The sequence below is a fragment of the Bubalus bubalis genome, chromosome 20 (genome assembly GCF_019923935.1).
Source record: "Bubalus bubalis isolate 160015118507 breed Murrah chromosome 20, NDDB_SH_1, whole genome shotgun sequence".
NCBI classification, from domain to species: Eukaryota; Metazoa; Chordata; class Mammalia; order Artiodactyla; family Bovidae; genus Bubalus; species Bubalus bubalis.
In genome coordinates this window covers 49,620,054-49,636,396 of record NC_059176.1, presented here as the reverse complement: position 1 = coordinate 49,636,396, position 16,343 = coordinate 49,620,054, and the positions used below count along the sequence as shown (strand labels likewise).

At 50.6% G+C, this 16,343-nt stretch overlaps 1 protein-coding gene across 3 annotated transcripts in view; it reads left to right on the top strand.

Moving 5' to 3' along the window:
- Nucleotides 1–15,386, top strand: part of ACAN (aggrecan) — a 68,144-nt gene extending 52,758 nt beyond the window's left edge. For 2 of the 3 annotated variants that reach the window (XM_044932745.2, XM_044932746.2), the window contains 6 exons: nt 8,313–8,426; nt 11,573–11,731; nt 12,140–12,222; nt 13,312–13,456; nt 14,264–14,446; nt 14,951–15,386. In XM_044932745.2, coding sequence (XP_044788680.2) covers nt 8,313–8,426; nt 11,573–11,731; nt 12,140–12,222; nt 13,312–13,456; nt 14,264–14,446; nt 14,951–15,027 — 761 coding nt within the window. In that variant the 3' untranslated portion in view covers nt 15,028–15,386. The remainder of the gene's footprint in view (nt 1–8,312; nt 8,427–11,572; nt 11,732–12,139; nt 12,223–13,311; nt 13,457–14,263; nt 14,447–14,950) is intronic. The other variant, XM_044932747.2, reaches the window with a different exon arrangement.
- The last annotated feature ends 957 nt before the right edge of the window (nt 15,387–16,343 follow it).

Below are 16,343 nucleotides of genomic sequence, written 5' to 3'. Positions count from 1 at the left end.
GGAAGTCCCTGGGAGGGAAAGTCCGAGGGTAGGCTGTCTTGCATCATCCAGAGTGGACCCCTTTGGGAAAGCCCCTAGAGTCCCCTCGATGCTTAGGCCTGGGTAGGGTTTGAGTACCTTTCTTGCCTTAAATGAGATAACACAGATAGAACTCATCACTCCCAGCTCCAGGATTCATGGCTGCAGGTCAGCTATGACCCAGCAGAGCCCCACCCTTGAGCACCCATCATGCTGGGGCCTCTGTTTGTCCAAGGAGCTTGTGAGATAAGTGAGGAGCCTGGGGGATCCTCTGACTGGAGATGGCTCCCAAAATGAGATGGTAGAATCTTTGTGTCACTCCCGGAGCATCTGGAGGCCTGTGGCTGTGAAGACATTTCAGCTCATCAACATCACCACCCTTGAGGGAAGAAATGCCCGGTTCCCTCCAAGCTCAGATTCTTGGGTTAGCTCTCTGCACTGCCTCCACGTCCTTACCCCAACTTGTGTCTGGAGTCAGAATTCCGAGACCCAAGGCCTTCCATTAAAGGGCTTCATTCCTAAGACACATGCAAAATGCCTTTACATCCTACACAAAGGTACATTAATATAGATACCAATATATATGCAAAATAATACAGCAAGTCCCCTCCATGTAAATGAGTTCTGTACAAAGACCACATTCATAAGTCCAGTTTGTTCTAAGTCCAACAAAATTAGCCTAGGTACCCAACTAATACAATTGGCTATAGAGTGCTGTACTGTAATAGGTTTATAATACTTTTCACACAAATAATACATACAAAACAAACACAAAAACAAAGAAAACATTTTTAATCATACAGGACAGTGCCTTGAGAAGTACCTTGAGAAGTATAACACTGGCATACAGGCGCTGGCATGGAATGAACAGGCAAGAAGAGTTACTGACTGGAGGAGGGAGAGGAGGTGGGAGATGGTAGAGATGAAGGGTCGTCAGCAACAGGAGATGGAGGGCAAGCTGCCATGTCACTCATGCCTGATGCTGACGGCATGGGTTCCGGTTCCTTGCTGGAACCACATGCACATTTGCATCTTTGAAAGTTTGCAACTTGAAGGCTCACATGTAGGGAAATTACTGTGAATGAGTTATATGCTTTTAATATATATGCACTCTTAATATAAACCTGCTGTATACTTGGCACTTACACAGGAAATGTGTATATATATATATATATATATATATATATATATATATATATCAGATCAGTCGCTCAGTCGTGTCCAACTCTTTGCAACCCCATGAATCGCAGCACACCAGGCCTCCCTGTCCATCACCAACTCCCCGAGTTCACCCAGACTCAAGTCCATCGAGTCAGTGATGCCATCCAGCCATCTCATCCCCTGTCGTCCCCTTCTCCTCCTGCCCCCAATCCCTCCCAGCATCAGAGTCTTTTCCAATGAGTCAACTCTTCGCATGAGGTGGCCAAAGTACTGGAGTTTCAGCTTTAGCATCATTCCTTCCAAAGAAATCCCGGGGCTGATCTCCTTCAGAATGGACTGGTTGGATCTCCTTGCAGTCCAAGGGACTCTCAAGAGTCTTCTCCAACACCACAGTTCAAAAGCATCAATTCTTCGGTGCTCAGCCTTCTTCACAGTCCAACTCTCAGATCCATACATGACCACAAACAGGCTCTAGGGTGTATACTATTCACTCTCTTCCCCTTTGGGATCAGCCTCTGCCCACATGTGCGGGCCATGACTGAGAACACTATAGGCCTCTGTGGCCAGAGAAGGTTGATTCTCCTAGGAAGGTCCTGGCCTTTCTACCAAGGGGACAGTGCTTCCACTGAGCCATAGTGACCCCAGAGCTGTAGACACACCCCTCTGTCTCCCACCCCCACAGGGAAAGCAGAGCACTACCTCTGTCCTGGGAGAGACCACCGCTGATGAAAACGTGGAAAGACCTGGTGTGCTTTGCAGCACACAGATTCCTCAGTCGGCAGTAGAAGTGACTCTGTCTGTCTGGTAGACATCTTGCCAGGTGTGCAGACACGTCCCCCCTCCCGGGTCTGGGTGTGCAGGTAGAGAGCAGCAGGGCGCCCGTCTTGGGTGAAGTGCCATGGAGCTCAGCTCTATCAGCCAGCCCAGCCTGGGTCAGCGAGGAACAGACTCAGGGCCCAGTAGGGCTTCTGGGATGGGGGCCGCCACCAGGATCAGAGCCCCCTTGCTCTCTTTTAGTATCTTCTGACACCTCTCTCCATTCTTAGCAACTCCTTTTCCAACCTGATACTTGAAACAAAAATGGAACACTGGTATCAGAAGTCACACAGCAAGGCTCGCGTCCTGGCACCTCTGAAATTAGAAGTAGGTGACAATGGACCTTAGCTAATCTGCTTTAAAGACACCTTTTCTTTAATCATGTATATTTCCAATGGGCGTTCCTTCCTGCAGTTTCTTCCCAGGCAGCTCTGAGCCTGGTAATCATGTCCATTTGAAAGTGCACTGGGACGACCCAGAGGGATGGAATGGGGAGGGAGGAGGGAGGAGGGTTCAGGATGGGGAACACATGTATACCTGTGGTGGATTCATTTTGATATTTGGCAAAACCAATACAATTATGTAAAGTTTAAAAATAAAATAAAATTTAATTTTCCTCAGGAAAAAAAAAAAAAAAAAAAAGAAAGTGCAGCCCCTAGAGGTTAAGCAGTTTGCCTAACTCCGCTGAGTGAGTCCAATCAAGAACTGGGGTCTTCAAAACTCTTCTGTTATGTGCATGTGGTGAGGGCGGCGGATAAGAGTGCAAAACACTCAGTAATTAATGCATATCCCAACCAATTGGCTCAGACGGTAAAGAATCTGCCTGCAGTATGGGAGACCTGGATTCGATCCCTGGGTCAGGAAGATCCCCTGGAGAAGGAAATGGCAACCCACTCCAGTATCCTTGCCTGGGAAGTTCCATGGACTGAGAAGTCTGGCAGGCTACATACAGTCCATGGGGTCTCAAAGAGTCAGACACACTGAGTGACTTAACTAACCAACTGGGTTAAAAGATGATTACAATGACCAGTTGAGGAAACACTTTTATTATTTCAATTAACAATTGAATTAGATCTATTCAGTAATTACATAATCAATTGGCCTTTTAGTTTGAGTTATATTGATAGGCATTATTTTAATAGCATATTAGTAGTTCTTTTTCCGGGATATAATTTCCTGGTGGTAAAGACGGTACAGAATATGCCTGCAATGCAGGAGACCCAGGTTCATCCCCTGGGTCAAGAAAATCCCCTAGAGAAGAAAATGACTACCTACTCCAGTATTCTTGCTTGGAGAATTTTTTGGACAGAGGAGCCTGGCGGCCCAGAGTCCATAGGGTCACAAAGAGTTGGACACGACTGAGCAACTAACAATTTCTAACACTTTTTGTATCAAAAACATTTGTGTGCTAATATCCAAGAAATGAATTTGTGATTTAAAAAAAAAAAGAATTGAGGTCTTCACTGCTTAACACATCCAGATGAATAAGAAACCTTCTCTTGAACATAACCAGTTGTTGGTCTTAAAAAGCTAGAAGCTAAATTTCAGGGGAACCAGAATGAAGAGTGGCTGTAGTATCGCATTGGTTCAACTAGACACAGACGAGCCCTCGCTACCTCATTTGTAAACAGTGTCAAAGCAGCTGAGCACTACTGCTACTAAAGGTTCTTTGGCAGTTAAGCACTGAACTGGAGAGTTCATCTTTGACACTGGAGAGTTCCCTGGCAGTCCAGTGGATAAGACTCTTCGCTTCCAGTGCAGGAGGTGCAGGTTTGATACTTGGTGGGGGAACTAAGGTCCCACAGGCCGTGAGATGTGGCCAAAAAAAAAAAAGCAAGACTATCCTATTCCTATCGACTTAAAAAGCAGAAGCACTCTCCTCACTTCCATTGTTAACACAGTATTTCTTGTAGGAATTAGATTTCTGATCCTGAGGTTTCAATCCTGGCAGCTCCTTAGAATCACCTGGGATACTTTATTATTTTTATTTATTTATTTATTTTTGGTTACCCTGAGTCTTTGTTGCTGTGCATGGACTTTCTCAAGTTGTGGCAAGTGGGGGCTACTCTGGAATACTTGGGCTTCTCATTGCAGTGGCTTCTCTTGTTGTAGAGCATGGGCTTTAGGCACACAGACCTCAGTAGTCATGGGTTTAGTAGTTGTGGCACACCAGCTTAGTTGCCCTGTGGCATGTGGAATCTTCCCAGACCAGGGATCGAACCCACATCCCCTGCACTGGCAGCTGGATTCTTATCTATTGTACCACCAGGGAAATGCTGGACTGCTTTTAAAAAGTGCCATACCTGGGCCCCACCCTGAGCCATTCTGATTCACTTGGTCTGGAGAGGGACTCTGGTGGTGTTGGTAATTTTTTTTTAATCTAAAAATTCACTATCACAATGATTCTAATGGGCAGCTAAGTTTAAGAAATCAGATCTCACATTCAATTTCCCAGCAATCACTGGCATTGCCTGGATTTCTCTAAACTCCATGGTTAGAAGGGCATGAACTTAAAGTTTAATCAGACTCTTTTCTGTTTTATTGACATTTTTCACTTTGTGGATTTGAGATTCTGATCTATGATCTGACACTGTCTCTTCCCCCAGTGGGGTGATGTTTGAATTCCAGTGAAACCTTATCCCTGGGGATTGGGGGAAATGCTTTCAAAGCAAGTAAAAAATACAAATACAAGTCAAGATACAAATTACATCTCGACTTGACATAACCAAGAAGTCCACAGGCAGATTTTAACACGCAACTAATTGAATTTAAGAAGTAGGATATTAAAGTTGCATCCAAGATCAACCTTTAAAATATAAAAGACTTGACAGTATAAATAACTATAACTTTAATCATGTTTGTTTTTAAAGCTAATTGGAACTGATAAATATGCTGTTATAGTCCTTCTCCTGGAGTGGGAAATGGCAACCTGCTCCAGTGTTCTTTCCTGGAGCATTCCCTGGACAGGAGAGCCTAGCAGACTACAATCCATGGGATGGCAAAGAGTCAGACACAACTGAGCACATACACATAGTCCTACTATCAGTTGTGATATACCAGAAAGCAAGTATATATGTTCAATTCTGTTCATCCTGATTGATCCTAGGCCTTTGCAGGGTGTGGAGCATCTGTTGAGCTAAGAAATTGCCTCTGTGCTTCTTGAGGGGATTTCTGCCCCCCAATCCTTGTTCAGTAGTCATGTCCCGGGTCATCACATATAGTCGCACAGGTTGACACTGAACAACTTGAAGGGTAGCACTCATACCATGGTATTTATGAGTGGCAGCCCCTTTGGTTGGATATCACTTGAGTAAAAGCACCTGCTGTCACTTCACTCCACTTTTTCTGTAAAAAAAAATAAACTCTAAGTTGGATGTCTTGAGTTCTGACCCAGGCAACAGCTGGAAAAGATCTATTCAGGGTAGAGGCCTGAGTTCTCCAATTCAGAGGCCAAGGTGATTATTTGCAAGTATCTTTATTCCCATCACCTTTACCAGGGGTTCTTAGCTAGCGACATCACTAGAAAGCCTTGTTCAGGAACAAAAAAATCTCTTTTGGTTAGAGTAGTGGAAAGCGGACTCAGAGACCCTACTCAGTGATGACCTGTGAGCCTTTGGCTGGGGAGGCACAAATGGTAATGAGATGCTGAGATCCAGGACTCCAGTCTCTCTCTCCACGTATAACAGAGGCCTGACTTTCATCCTCATGGTCTAATCTCCTCCAATCTGTCTCCCCTTCTTACCAGCATGGGCAGGTCACTTCATTTGTTTTCTTATCTATAATATGACACAATGACATCCATGCTATAGGGACACTTGGAGGATAAGTGGTTGTGAGATATGGTGTCTGGCTCAGAGAAGATTCTTGGGAGATAATGGCTCCCTCTCTTTCCTCTCTTCCTTCACACAGTCTGCCCAAAGCCCTTCCCGTTCTCCATTTGCTGTCACCTTGTCTGGGGTCCCCAAAGTACAGCAGGGCCCAGCCCAGCTATTCTCATGGTTCCAGAAGATAAGCAATGTTCTAACTGCTTTCACTGAAAGAGGTGGGGCAAATCAGGGCCAGAATGGCTCTTCTAATCAGAGGAAGGGAAGAGGCACCACAGGCCTGAGTGACCAAAGAGAAGGCCCCACCCAGGATGTCCCACCCTCTCCGTACTGCTGACGGCCTAAGTTGCCCCAGTGCTGCTCACAGGCTCTCAGGTCTTCAGGATTATGGCCCTTCCTTCCCTCCTCATCTGTGAATCTTGGGCGCTGTATGAAACAGCTTCTGAGCCCAGGAAACTAGTTCCTTGAGTTTCATTCCCTGCAGCCTTCTCAGATTCTGTGCCCTGGCCAAACACAACAAAGGAAAATGCACTGTCCCGGGGCACAGGCCACCTGGGGAGGGCAAGTGATGTAAAATAAGCCTCTGGGACCACTGGAGGCCACTGGGCCTGACCTCCCTTGGGCCTCTGCCCTCCCACTCTCTCCCCCATGGGTTGGCCATAGGCCCCAGGGTTGATGTCTAGCTCTTCTTCCCAAGGGCCACTCCCGTCCCTGCTCTGTACAACTGCTTTAGCGCCTACATTTGCTTAATACCCCCTTGCCCAGTGCTTCCCGTCTCCCATAATGACGCTAATGGACCAAAAGACAACAGTAGAAGCAAAAGAGCCTCCCCCAGCTTCTGCCCAGCCCACCGGCCTGACCTATTGCTGCTACTGCTGCTGCTGAGAATCCTGGTGCATGCTGGGAATCCAAGTGCATGCTGGGATTTCAGCCCATTCCTCCATGCATTTTGGTTTTGCTTGGAACAGTTTCAAACTTGGAACTGTTGGTTTCTAGCCCATGGTGTACAACTCCCTGAAATGAAGTCAAGAACTTTGTGGGAAGAGAGACCTCCCTGAGGACTTGAGATTCTCAGGGCCTCTCATGGCACAAACCCAACTCGGGTCTAGATGACATCAGTGACGCACTAGTGAAAAGGATCCAGAAGAAAGTGCTTTTATCTTCTTCTCAGAGGATTGACTTTAACGGTCTAGTCTGTCCTTAAGAAGTAAGAACTAAGTCCTGGAACGTATTTAGGAAGGTGCCTACGTGGAGACCGCCCATCAACACATCAGGTCCTGAAGTTTGTATGAACATAGCTTTACATATCATGCTGACTTATAAGACAGTGGAATCTATTCATTCCAGAATTGTATGAATCCCCTGGGAAGAGGAGCTTCCAGTACCTTTTGTCATGTTCTCAGAGGAAGGAACCCAGCAGGTGCCTTTGAAGAACAAATACAAAAAGCGTAGAAGGATCTTCTAGGTCTCTGGCTTCTCTGAAAGATACAGAAAGACTAGATAAGGAGTTCCAGTTCTCATCTTGGCTAATGGATGAAAATTTGAGGCAAAGGCCAATGACTTACCAGTATAAGTCCCACAAAGATGGACATCTTGGACCAGAAGAACAGAAGGAGAGAAGAGTCTTCTGGGGAACGAGGCTGATGGAGACCTGCCAGCATCCCAGGCTGGTGCTGGTGGCTTACTAAGTGCCTCGCCAACTTCCAACACTGGGTCTCCCACTGGCCAGGATACAGCCCTTCTAGAAATCATGATTCACTGGAGATGTCCCTGTTTTGAGGCCTTTGACTGGAAGAGAAGATTACATGGGGAGATATTAGACTGGGTTTCTGTTCCTTCCCCCCAAGATAACAAAGTTGGCTTCATCTTTATAAGATACTCTAGACTTTCATTTACTGAAGACAAAGAAGGTTCTGCATCCAAAAAAAAAAAAATCTAATGTGAATATTCCACGCTGCCATTTTCTCATGAACCTGTACTCTGCAGACCACTTCTAGCTTGTCTGTTCTAGTACTGCGTGGCCTTGTCCTCTTTCCTTGGTTCAAACTGACAGAAGAAGTTAGGAAAAGAAAGAGCTCTAACTAAGCTTCCAGTATTTGAAGTCCAGCGTCCTTGCTCACTGCCATGTTGAGAGCCAATTCAGACCCCAAGACCGCTTGAAATATTCACAAGAGAAGACACCTGGAGGAACTCCAAGCTCACTCTCACAATAGGCCTTTGCCTTCAGAAGCCCCAGATCTCTTCACCCGCTGGGAAACCTGGCTCCAATGCCCCAAGCTTGCCAATCAAGAATCACACACATGAAAGAAAACCCTTGTTGGATCTTTGGCTCAGTGCTCCAAGATGGTGGCAGCAGCAGCAGCAGCAACAGTTCTTAGGAAATCCAGGGCTGTGGAGAACCGCAGGGCTGGCCACCCATAAAGAAGCTGCAATGCAATTGAGAAGCTGGAGTTGCCGGCAGGAGTCCTAATGGTGGCCCTTGGTTTCTTGCAGACATTGACGAGTGCCTCTCAAGCCCTTGTCTGAATGGAGCCACCTGCGTGGATGCCATCGACTCTTTCACATGCTTATGCCTTCCCAGCTACCAAGGGGACGTGTGTGAGATTGGTACGGCCGTCTCGGCTTCAGCTAATGTTACTAACTGCTGCACCCAGTCTTCCTCCTTCACCCTTCCCTGCTAACCACAGGTTCTAGGCCCTGGCTGGGCCCCCCCACCCAAGATCCATCCAGGCAGCCACTTCCGGGGCCACAACTGAGAAGTCAGCCTCCCTCACTCTCACTCCTTCTCTTGCTGTTCCCCGTGGAAACCCTCCTCTGGTGCACTGGCTGACCTGACCGCATAAGGGCCAGGCAGGCCAGGCCAGTTTGTGTTTTGGAAGGTGGGGCTCTAGAGGAAACTTTCAAATACTAACCTTCTCCAGGGCTGCCAGATGCCACCAGCAAAGTTGGTGCCTGCATAAGACTAAGAAGACAGAGCCGATTCCATGCATTTGTCTTGAAGGAAGCTATGGGTGGGAGTCATTGGTCCTTGCTCTGGATGATGGCCATGGATCCTCCCAGCATGCCCATGGGCTTGTGTCTGCCTGCCGTCTTGCCCATGGGACCTTAGTGGCCCCTCCATGGCCCAGGGAGCCACTGCACCACACTGGCCAAGCTGACTTCTTCTTCTCTGGCAAGAGCTATGGTCAATCTGTCTGAGAGCTCCCATGTCACCAGCATGCTCAGGTCACACATGCACAGGGACTGTTCCGTGTCACCTTGTCATCATTGCCACCATGACAGCTGCCATGTCAACACCACTCCAGTCTGCACTTCCTTTCTCGCTTCCTTGTGCAAGGCAAAAGGCTGGCCAGAGAGAACAGAACCTCGTTGCATGGGACAGGACCTGAGTGTCCTGTTCCTTCTTAAACAATTTTTTTTTTTTTTGGCCACACCACGCAGCATGTGGAATCTTAGTTCCTGACCAGGGATCAAACCCATGCCCCCTACACTGGATGAGCTTCCTCTTGTCAACCCCTCTGCTTCTACATCTGGGCCAGGACCTGCCAAGGGGAGCTGTGGGCCAGGAGCTTCCTGAGGCCAGACTGTGCCTGAAGCTCTCTCACCTTTGGTGTTTCCTAGTCTCCCCATCCTCCTGGGTCTCAGGGCCACCCCAACTCAGAAAGGCTTGCTGTTGCTAGTAGCAATGATCCATGCAGAACTGGTAGTGTTTAGGGGTTCAAAGCCATTTACAATGAAACCTCAAGTTGGTCATCCCAGAAGCTTCCAAACAGCAGCTGAAACTCCTAATCAGCGTAGGAAGATAGTTTTGGAAGGTTTCAGGCTGGTGGAGGAAATTCTGAATGAAAAGGCTTGGCCTGGACCCTCCTTCTCTGCAGCTTCCCATCCTCCACCTTCACCCCAAGGCTCCAAAAAATTGGTGCAACGGGTCTTTTCTGGGGTGCGAGTGGAGAGTTACAAGGATTTTCTCCCCGGGGTGCCAGAATATTTGCCACTGGGAGAAGAGTCTGGAATGTACATGCAGACCACAGCTCTTGGGTGCCAGGCTGGGTGAGGAGGTGCCTGCACAGGGCTCTGCCTTCTGATGCAGAAAAGAGAGGGTACTGCTGGAGCCCCGGAACTGGGCCCTGGGCCTGGACACCCAGCTGAGCAGGGCTGCCTCTCTTCTCCCATCCAGTCCTGAGCACTCACCACCCCCAGCGGGTGCTTCCAACCTTGGCTGTAGCCCTGAGCCTTCTTGTAACCTTTCCTGGAGGTCTGTTGCTTATTTCCCGAGAGCCTCCATTTTGCAGGACCCTGGCTCCTCATGGCTCAGGTATTCCCTCCAGCTTTGCCAGCCCAGCTCAGGCCTCAGGCCCCAAGGGGGTCCAAGAATTGACTCCCCAAGTCAGCCCTCGGATGATGTCTGTGGCTTCCTCAGGTGCTCAGTTATCTCTGAAGCCTATCTGCCTTTCTTTCCAAACCCTTTGGAGAAGGTGTTGGCGGCAGGGGGACCAGCAACCTCCTCCTAAGCACTTCCTGCTGCTCTGCCTCCTTCTTCAAAGACTGCCGGCCACGAACTCTTCTCCCTGTGTCTGTCTTCCAACCCTGCCAAGCAATAGTGATCCTTTCTTTCTAGAACTGCCCGACCAGAAGGCTGCCACACAGCCTGAGGGATTCATGGCCCCACACTCAGTTCCAGGGCCCTGGGAACAATCCTTCACCTGTGAGACACCAGGGGAAGAAAGAAGAGAGGATCTTGGAATTCCCTCTGTCCAGTGCTGTGCTGGTAGATGTTTAACAACTGGCTCTCAAAGAGGATGTGTAGCACCTGCCAGTTTCTAAGATTGAACACTCCCACGAGGGCCAGGGAAGCTACCAATGTCATACCACTAAAGGCCGAGTTGGGGGACTTCCATAATGGTCCAGTGGTTAAGAGTCCCTGCTTCTACTGCAGGGGGCATGGGTTCTATCCCTGGTCAAGGAACTAAGATCCCGCATGCCTCATGGAGTGGCAATAAGTAAATAAAAATAAAGGCCAAGTTGGGAAGACACACACCAGCTCTAGCACACCCCTGCCTCTGTCTGTCCCTCTAGACTGTTCCAAGAGCTCCACCTCAGTGCTTTCTCCTGAACTCAGAACCCATTATCAATATAGATTTAGGGGGAGAGAAGTCCCTCTTCTCATCCGCCACCAAGAAATAACACGAAAAATCAGGGTCCTGGGTCATGGACCCCAAGCCAGTATTGTGAGCTCTCCTAGAGCCAACTCTCCTCAAAAGACTTAGAGGTCCGTGTCTTCTTTGGACCAAAGCGGACTTGGTTCTCCTCCTCTGTCCCCGCCCAAGCTTCTATTCCATGTCCCCAGCACTGCCTGCTCCTGCCACCTGCACACACTCCCCTGCTGCCCCCTCTCTCCCTGAAGCCCCTCAGAGTCTCCTTAAGTTGTCCTTAAGCCTCAACACCTCCTACCTTCCCACCTCTTTTTACCTGGCCTGCTGAGCTCTGCCAGTCCTGCCGAGCAGGCATCGACAGGAGAAAAACTTCAGGGGTGGGAGGCGATAAGAGAAAAAGAGAGGGTCCCTGGCATTTCCCAGAGGCCTCTGGGGGATGAGGGGCGGGACCAGGCTTCCTGGCTTCCCACTTGAGGCTCCTTCCAGTGGGGCCTCTCCCTGCTTTTCAGGGTGTGATGCAGAAGGCAGGATGAACACAGGAATCCACCACCCCTAGTTAGCCCCCTGGCCCTCTCCTCAAGCCCCTGCCCTGTATTGCAGACCAGAAGCTGTGCGAGGAGGGCTGGACCAAGTTCCAGGGCCACTGTTACCGCCACTTCCCCGACCGGGCAACCTGGGTGGATGCTGAGAGCCAGTGCCGGAAGCAGCAGTCACACCTGAGCAGCATCGTCACCCCCGAGGAGCAGGAGTTTGTCAACAGTGAGTGCAGTGGGGCCTTAGGGGCCCGAGAGGGGAATGGTCACGCAAGCCAAGGGCCTCCCTGGCCAGCAGCCAGTGGACTTGGGCCCAGTGGGGGCAGAGAGGGAGGGAAAGGGGGCATTTGCACAGGCTGAGGGGCCAGTGGTTCTGACTGTACCCAGGACAGCCCACAGTCTGTCAGAGTCAGCCTCAGACTAACCCTGTCATCAGTCTACGTTAACTCAGGGAGGTGGGCCCAAGTGCACTGCAAACATGCCTGTATGGAGACCCTTGTCAGGACCCCGGAGGCAGGTGGCACGCTCCTAAGCACCCACCCAGCTCCTGCCACCCCTCTGTCCCCTCTGTCTCGATGAAGTCACGTTTCTCCCACATACCGTCAGGTGCCCGATACCCATGCCCTTTCTCTAGACAATGCCCAGGACTACCAGTGGATCGGCCTGAATGACAAGACCATCGAAGGGGACTTCCGCTGGTCAGATGGACACTCCTTGGTGAGTTCTGGGGGCACCCAGGATAGTTGGTGGCCCAGAGGGGATGAAGGAAGACCCCCCGCCCCGAGACAGACACGTTCAAATCATATACAAACGTTCACTGAGCAGGTGCTAGACCAGGAGCCCTGAGGTCAGGATTGTGTCTTGTTCGTCTCACTTTTAGAGACTAGCCCAAGGCTGGACACCTGAATAATAACATGAAGGGAAGGGTGGGGATGAGGAGGGCAATGAATGAATGAGGGCAGATCACCAAGAGGGTATGTATGCATGCATGCATGGTCAGTCGCTTCAATTGTCTTTGACTCCCTGTGGCCCTATGGACTGTAGCCTGCCAGACTCCTCTGTCCATGGGATTCTCTAAGCAAGAATGCTCGAATGGATTGCCATGTCCTCCTCCAGGAGGTCTTCCCTACCCAGGAATCGAACCCATGTCTCCTGCATTGGCAGGCAGATTCTTTACCCACTGAGCCACCTGAGAAGCCCCCAAGAGGAAGGTTTAGAGAGGTTCCTTGCCCACAGAGCACTAGAGTCCACACAAGGAGGTAGACAGACAGAAAGCAACATAGATGCCAGTTGAACAGTGTATGTGGTAAATAATGAAGATCAGCAAAGGACCTCAGGGAAGACTTCCTAGAAGAGGCAAATGTCAACAGCGTCATGGCTCTGTTGTGGTCATGGGGAAGAGGAGCAGCTACATCAGAGGAAAGGGGCCTCGTTTGTCTGCAGTCAGGCTAGAGGGAGAAGCCTGGAAAGGCAGAGTCTGGACATGGGAACAGTAGCTCTACCACCCAGTCCTGTCCAAGCCTGGCAGCCTGGTGACCAGCCCCGCTGGCCCATATGGAAGAGGAGACTGGCATCAGCTGATTAACAGGGACTGTGAACCCGGGGTCTTCTGAGTTCCTGACAATGACTGCAGCCCGGTGGTGTGACCAAGTTCTTTGGAGGGCCCGTGAGTCCCATGGCACCACCAAACTCCCAGCCATCTTTGTGTCATGGCCAGGAAGGGGCTGGACAGGGAGTGAAAGCAGGGGTTAGGCAGGGTGTCCCACTCCTGCCCTCTGCTCAGCCCTTCCCCAATCCCACCCACAGCAATTTGAGAACTGGCGCCCCAACCAGCCTGACAACTTCTTTGCCGCTGGGGAGGACTGCGTGGTGATGATCTGGCATGAGAAGGGCGAGTGGAACGATGTCCCATGCAATTACCAGCTGCCCTTCACATGTAAAAAGGGCACAGGTAAGTTGCAGCATGGGGGGGGGGGTGGTTCCCACAAGGACAGACTCAAGACCCCAGGTTCCTGCTGTGTGACCTGGGCCACGTCACCTGGACTCCTGGCTGCTGGCATCGCTCACCTGCCCAACTAGCAGATTGGAGCTGACCTGGGGGGCAGGGGCCTCGCCCCATGCCAGCATCCCAGAGCCAAGGGAAAGGCTCAGCCCACTAGGGACTGGGAGAGGGTGAAGGCTAGAGGACAGAGCCCCCTGCACACACACTGCCCTGGGTATCAGCACAGAAAGTCACCCACAGTTGCACATGAATTGGGAGCCTCCCTCTCTAGGATCCCAAGTCCATCAGTCGCACGAGTTGGAGTTGTCAGGCCTTGATCCTTGCCTTTGAGTCTGCAGACTTGGAGGTGTGGCTGGGACACTCGCCAGTGTTTCTGCTCCTGGCCTCGTGCCCCTCACCCCGCCCCCAGCCTCCTTTGGTTCCTCATTCCCGTTTTCATAGCCGTTATCAAGCGAAGTCACAACCAGTCTGCCTGGCTCTCACCCTCTTTCCCAACTCCTCATCCTTTTATTCCCTTCCTGCTGCTGTAAATCATTGAGGAGCCCAGATGTCAGAACCAGTGGCTTCCAGGTTCTCAGTGCAGAGTGAAAGTGCCCCTTCCCCCGCAGGCAGGGCTCATGGCCGGGTGTCCAGGCTCCCCGCCCCTTCCTTGGACTCTGAGCTGGCTCCCCACAGCCAGGGGGACCACACCGGCTCATCACAGGGCATCAGGGGAGACCCTCCGAGAGCCCTTTCTGAAGGATGTTTGCCCCTTAGTGGCCTGCGGAGAGCCCCCCGTGGTGGAGCATGCCAGAATCTTCGGACAGAAGAAGGACCGATACGAGATCAATGCCCTGGTGCGGTACCAGTGCACCGAGGGCTTCATCCAGCGCCATGTGCCCACCATCCGGTGCCAGCCCAGCGGGCACTGGGAGGAGCCTCGGATCACCTGCACGGACCGTGAGCATCACCCCACACAGCGTTAGATCCGGCCAACACATCCTCCTCCCTATCCCCCACTGCCAACACAATCGAGGGCTCTGTCACAGATGTCCCCTGCACCCCGGGAGGTTCACTTTAACTGAGAGGGGGACGGAGAAGGCGAGTGCCCTATTGTCCTTCTCAACACCTGCCCAAAGCCCCGTTATCAGTCTCTCCGTCGTGTCCGATTCTTTGCGACCCCATGGACTGTAGCCCGCCAGGCTCCTCTGTCCATAGGATTTTTCAGGCAAGAATACTGGAGTGGGTTGCCATTTCCTACTCCAGTATTCTAACCTGAAGCCCCTTAGCCGAAGGTGGTTCCAAGAAAAATCAAAACCAAGAAGCAGGTAAAACCTCAGGCTGCCTTCATGAGCCCATGGTTTCTACAGGGAGGGGATCAGCAGAGAAGGATTGAGGAAGGCTGGGCTGGCCCGCTTTCTTCCCTGAGTTCACCCAGATTTCTCCATTTCCCTTGCACCCCAGCCGCTACCTACAAGCGCAGACTACAGAAGCGGAGCTCACGGCCCCTGAGGAGGAGCCGCCCCAGCACGGCCCACTGAGAGGAGCTTCCCGGACGTGCCCAGGACGCTGAGCCCAGAAGCCTGGCCAGGCTGACACCCCATCCAGATGGTGTCCTCTCCTTGTCGCTTTCTGTCATATAAGGAATTCCATTAAAGAAGGAAAAAAAATAAACCCCACATTGTGTATGCACCCGCCCACCCCCCCAAATCGCCAAATCTGCATCTAATTTTCCCCTCAAACGCCAAAGCAAAGCAAACGTATGGTAACCCATGGACTGGAGTTTAGAGACGTTCCTTCAATCTCCCATCGTGCCTTTCCAGGGACCAGCACAGGGACAGGGGGAGAAGGGAAGGGGTTAAGTTAAATAAAGAAGATTATTTTTTGTTTCCTGACTTTATCCAAGAGCAGTGCAATCGTTGGTTCTTTCACCTCCAGGGAGAGCTAGGGAGGAGGGAGGAGGGGCAGAGAGACCCGAGGGCTGAAGAACTCTGGAACCGCAGCTGAATGTATTGGATAAGATGGAGTTCATCTGTGTCGGGGAGAAGCCCAGGGGAGAGGGGGTGGCTTCCAGCCCACTGAGAGAACAAGCCATCAAGGGATCTTCGAAGTGTGGGGGGTCGGGTTCCCTTCAAGGGTCCCTCCTCCAGAGTCCTCTCACCTGGGTCTGCCACCCGAGCAGGTGTCCGTCTCGGCAGGGCTGGGTCGGGGGGCACTTCCTTCCCTGTGGGAGTGTCGCCCACCCCTCCCCCCACCTTTCCCCACCCCCCGGGACCGTGCAGGCACCAGGGTTCCGTGCACCTATTTATATTTTTGAAAAGTAAAGATTATGATAATTATAATAATAAAGACATTGGAAGAGATCTATTTCTTTTCTTTTCCCTTCTTTTTCTTAATTTAAAGAGAAGGCAACCATGGTCCAGGATCTACTGAGAAGTTTCTTAGGAATGGGAGCTGTAGGGACACACTTGGATCAAATGACTCTAAATTTGCGAATCCTGTTTGATCGGAAGGCCTGGGACAGTCACACCTGTGGTGCTGTATTCTTACATGAGTTCTGTGTGTGTGCATGCTTGTGTGTGTGTGTGTGTGTGTGTGTGTGACAGCCAAGAGGTGCTGCGTATGGATCTGTGAGTTGGCACCCTGTCAGAGAGTAACTCAAGTCAGACTTCTGGCCACTTTCCATCGTTTGTTCCTTTGATTTACACTGTTTGCTCACACAAGAGGAGTCGATTTATAGAGTGAGTCCAAGAACAGAGGCAAAATCACGATTTATAAGAGGGAAGAAAAAAAACTGCAGACAGTCTGGGAATGGTGAATCTTGTTTATACATTTTTGTGGTCAAATGGGTTAGCTA